General features: G+C 41.6%; 1 protein-coding gene across 3 annotated transcripts in view; it reads right to left on the reverse strand.

Moving 5' to 3' along the window:
- Positions 1 to 4,765, reverse strand: part of LOC106523962 (immunoglobulin-like domain-containing receptor 2) — a 20,708-nt gene that overhangs the window by 12,542 nt on the left and 3,401 nt on the right. For all 3 annotated transcript variants that reach the window (XM_014017553.1, XM_014017552.1, XM_014017554.1), the window contains exons 2-3: positions 1,768 to 2,097; positions 1,333 to 1,452 (exon numbers count right to left, since the gene is read on the reverse strand). In XM_014017553.1, the coding sequence (XP_013873007.1) occupies positions 1,333 to 1,452; positions 1,768 to 2,097 (450 nt within the window). The remainder of the gene's footprint in view (positions 1 to 1,332; positions 1,453 to 1,767; positions 2,098 to 4,765) is intronic.

The following is a 4,765-nucleotide window of genomic DNA, read 5'->3' on the forward strand; positions in this document are numbered from 1 at the left end:
TTTTCATGTTGAGTCACTTCCGGGTCACGAGCGGTTCGGCGCTCCAGAGTCCCATAGACAAGTCACTGTAAGATTTTGGACATGTGCAGTTATGTCCCCAATGCAAAAGTATAGGGTGGCCTGTGGCGCAGCTTGTCACCGCCCCGCAGCTGCCTTATAACACTCAGTTATTTAAACAGTCTGTATCAGCAGGTTAAACTTTTTAAAGTTCAGTGATCAGACAGAAATCGYTGCAACCCAAAACACAAACTCAACCCAGAAAGGTCCCKTGCTGSGAMTCAGTCTGACAACCTTCTTGCTTGAAGGCAACAGCTCTACCAACTGAGTCACCCAGTGATTGAATTACCTCTTCAAARTCTGTAGAAGACTGATCACCCATTCATGCAAATCAGGRGTTGGAGCTGAGAAACCTCTAAAACATGCAGGATAGCAGCTTTGAGGAACTATCCCTTTKAGCTCACTAGTATCTCTTAGCTTGCTTGTTTACATTCTTAATAATCTGACCTACAACCTTGTGAAAACTACAGAATGTTCAGTTTAAAATCTTTCCTATTAGCTAAACGCTTGTAGTCTTTCTTAGTTATAGTCATAACACTACTGATTAAATTAGAAACTTTGCTACAGCAAACAAAGCGGAGGAAGAGTTTAGCATYTTTTCAAGCCAAGGTTTTTCAGCTGCAGAGTACAAAAGCTAAAGCACTTCAAACACAGTTTCGTTTAAGCCCCTCTTTTCTCGCTGCGAGCTGCTTACAGTTAGATTAGTGCAGCGGAGACGACATGAATGAATGAGCAACGGGTCAAAGTTTGGAGGAGAAAACCGTTTGGAGYATATCAGAGCACATCAGACAGAGGATTTAGTCCTGTCCTGACCTTTTGTATCTCTTGTCTTTTCTAATAAACCATCTCTAATTTTCTCCTTTACAGTAGATGCTGATTCTCCGACCTTTAACAGTAAAATATTAGCTGGTTGATGTGGCTTTAGAGMCCCTGTATAATCATTAACCAGCACTCCCTGAGGTGAGCGCACACTGCAACACACACACAAGCTGGCTCTGTAGTCCAGCCGGAGATACGATCCCACACAGCCCTTCAGTCGCTGAACAGGCTCCAGGCTTTCCAGTCAAAGTGCACATCGTTCCTCTGAACTACCTAAACAAAAGAGTCTGTCACGGAGGATCAGGGCTGCTGTAAGGAGGCAAACACTGTTTTGGCTGTTTCTGTGGTTACTGCTGTACAYACGTGTAGGAATGCAGCTCAGTGGAGATAACTTCTCTAAAACTAGCTTCCCCTGCAAATGCAAACAATTAAAAAACAACTTTATGTCAGCCATACCAAGCACTAGTAACTCGATTTTGTCCTCGTTGGTCCCCTCCACGTCGTCAGCAATGGTAACTTTGCAGAAATACACGCCGCTGTCGCCCCACTGCAGCTCCCCGATACGCAGGTCAGCTTCTGCCAAAAGATAAAAAAAAAAAACAGGATTATATTTGTTTACGGTTTCTATCAGGAGCATCTAACGCAGGTGCTGCATCTACTCCCCACTCAGGAAAGCTTTGAACAAAGCATATGTTTTCGGATGATAAGACCRGAGTTATTTCAGGGTTTACATGTGAATAGATGTGAGTCAGTGGCACATTGTGGAAACCACAAAAGGCTTATTTAGAAAAAACACAGTCAGCGCTGATTCATGTACAGTGGTCAAACAGCTGCAGCACCTCCTAAATTTAATGTTTTGTTTTGTTTCAGAGGAAAGATTGATGACGTTACTGTTCTCGATGGAAATGTCTCGGCCTTTGTACTGCGCTCCCAGTGTCACCGAGGTTCCCTGCGTCGAAGCCACGGGCCGGATGGTGCGGCTGCTGTCGGAGCAGTCCAGGTGGGCCGTGGCTCCCAGCTCCGAGGTCTTCACGCCCAGCTTTTCCGGCAGGGTGAAGGCGTCGCGCGTGCGGTCCCGGCAGTACGACTTGTACCACCACTGCACCATCGGGGTTTGCCTGGAGTGGGTCTGGTACTCGCAGGGCAGGACCACAGACTGGAAGAGGATCCTGATCCGCTGCTTCTCACGCACTATGACATGCACGCCATCACACACACACACTAACACACACACACACACAGACAAACAGAGAGCAAGAATATTTATATTTGTTTTTTGTAAATAATCCTAAAGATTGCAATTAATGGCTTTGGTCTGACTCATAGGGATTTGATGATTTCTCAGTCACAAGAGATCAAAATAACTTTAAATTAGTGTTTGCCATGAAAAAAAACAACTAATCACACAATATGTATTAAAGAAAACAACACATCCTCTATAAGGTTATTCTTCTACAATAACCCCACATTAGAGGATGGAGTGAAAACTGTAACAAGGCAGACTCCACACAAAGTCCCCACTGCATGAWCCTAATGTAAAACCTTCTTAAAGGGATCCATGATTAGTTGTAATAAACTTTATTTGATAAACATTTATTTTAACTGTAAAATAAAGACTGTAAAAATACTGTATGCTGTTTAGTTTTGTAAATTTTTAAAAATATATTTTAACACGGATGGAGCCATTTTATTTACACACAAAGCATTCTGGGTAAATGATGACGTGAATAGGTCCTCAGTGTGAGCGAGCTATATCCACCCTGAAGGTTAATCTTYGACAATATCTGATGATCGACTCTTTTAAATGAAACCAGAGAGCGTTGACAGAGAGGAGAAGGTAGAAATAACTCAGCCTGTAACTGAAAATATGGATGGAGGACAACAGAGCTGCTTCATGGAAGAAGAACCTCAGCTTAGCCTGTTAGCTTCAGCGTTAGCCCTCATGCTATATTGCCTTATATGTATTAGCTCAGCGCTAGCGCGACAAACAAGCTAAATTGAGGTCCTCCATCCATATTTTCAGTTGCAGACTGAGTCATTTTTGCGTTCCCCTCTCTGTCATGTGGGTGGAGGACCTCAGTGACGAGAGGAGAATGTGTAGTGCTGAGCTAATGCATATATATGGTTATAGCGTTGGGGCTAACGCTAAAGCTAGCAGGCTAAGCTGAGGTTGTTCTTCCATGAAGCAGCTCTGTTGTCCTCCATCCATATTTTCAGTTACAGGCTGAGTCATTTCTACCTTCTCCTCTCTGTCAACGCTCTCTGGTTTCATTTAAAAGAGTCGATCATCAGATATTGTCCAAGATTAACCTTCAGGGTGGATATAGCTCGCTAGCAGCCTCATGCCGATGACCTAGTTGACATCATCATTTACCCAGAATGCTTTGCGTGTAAATAAAATGGCCCCGTCCGTGTAATATATTTTTAAACTTTTAGTTTAAAAATGATAAAAACTAAACAACCTACAGTATTTTTACAGTCTTTATTTTACGTAAATATATGTTTATTAAATGAAGTCTAATGTTACAACTAATCGGGGATCCCTTCAAGAAACCCCAGCTGGTGTTTGAGATGAATGATGGTCTTCTTTGTTTTCGTTTCCTCTCCAGCAAACCTCTTCACTTTCTACATGATCTGTTTTCGTAAARGCGGGATGTCCAACACAGCTGTCATCTATCTGAGCTGTCTAGCTATTGTGGACARGTTCTACCTGATCTGGGTCATCCTTGTCGACTTAACGCTTACATTTTGGATTGTGCAGCCCTTTTGGCACTCCCACCCATGGTGTGGCATTCTGGGGTTCCTGCAGTATGGGTTGTAGTGGAAACAGGTGATAAAATAGGTGGAAAGCTTCTCAAGGGAAAAACTGCATGAATCAAGCTCACACAACATGGCTAACTATGACTATACTGACATGGTAGCTTCTCTCAGTAGCTCCCAGGAAAAACAAGCAGCAGGTAGCACCAGGTTGGAAACAACTATTATCATTGTCCTAAAATAATCACCCAAGTCCTTAGTTGGCAAAACTGAGTTATGCAACTATTTTAGGAGGGTCTCACTATAATGGACTGTTTAACTAGCAACCAAATAGCTGTTGGTTAGTTAACTCACAGGACCATCACAAGCTGGAGGATGCATTGGCAAATAAACTATAAAAAAACCAATACTACAACTAATAAAAAATAAACTAAACTAAAACTAAACATTAAAAATGAAATAATAACTAATAAAAACTACCAAATCCACTGTAAAAACTAATCAAAACTAACTGAATTAAAAGAAAAAAGTTACAACGAAATAAAACGAAACTATAATGAAAAACCCAAAACTATTATAACCTTGCAGGGTACACCCTGGACAGGTGGCATGTCCACACATAGAGACAAACATTCACTCTCTCACTCACACCTTGGGACAATTTAGAGTTATCAATTAACCTAACAGTCATGGTTTTGGTCTGTGGGAGGAAGCCGGAGTYCCTGGAGAAAACCCACGCATGCACTGACAAAACCCTACCCAGAAAGTTCCCCGTGCCGGGATTTGAATTATCAACTTTCTCATTGAGAGGCATCAGCTCTACCAGCTGAGCCGCCATGCCAACCTACACAATCAAATCAATCAAACCATTAGAGCTCAAAACTGCAGAGTGTCGCAGCTGCTTGGAGTAATAAAATATAAGACTGTATCTAAAACTCAGGTAATCAACCACAAAATATCCAACAGTATCATGTTACTGGAACACCAGTCATGAAAATCACTTCATTTACTACCACGTTGATACATTTTTACTGTCTTTGTATTTTTGTGTTTTTATCTGTGAACGATGCTATGATAATAATAATAATAATAATAATAATAATAATAATAATAAAATTAGTACTACAGGGAG

The sequence above is a fragment of the Austrofundulus limnaeus genome, unplaced genomic scaffold (assembly GCF_001266775.1).
Source record: "Austrofundulus limnaeus strain Quisiro unplaced genomic scaffold, Austrofundulus_limnaeus-1.0 Scaffold171, whole genome shotgun sequence".
Taxonomy (NCBI): Eukaryota; Metazoa; Chordata; class Actinopteri; order Cyprinodontiformes; family Rivulidae; genus Austrofundulus; species Austrofundulus limnaeus.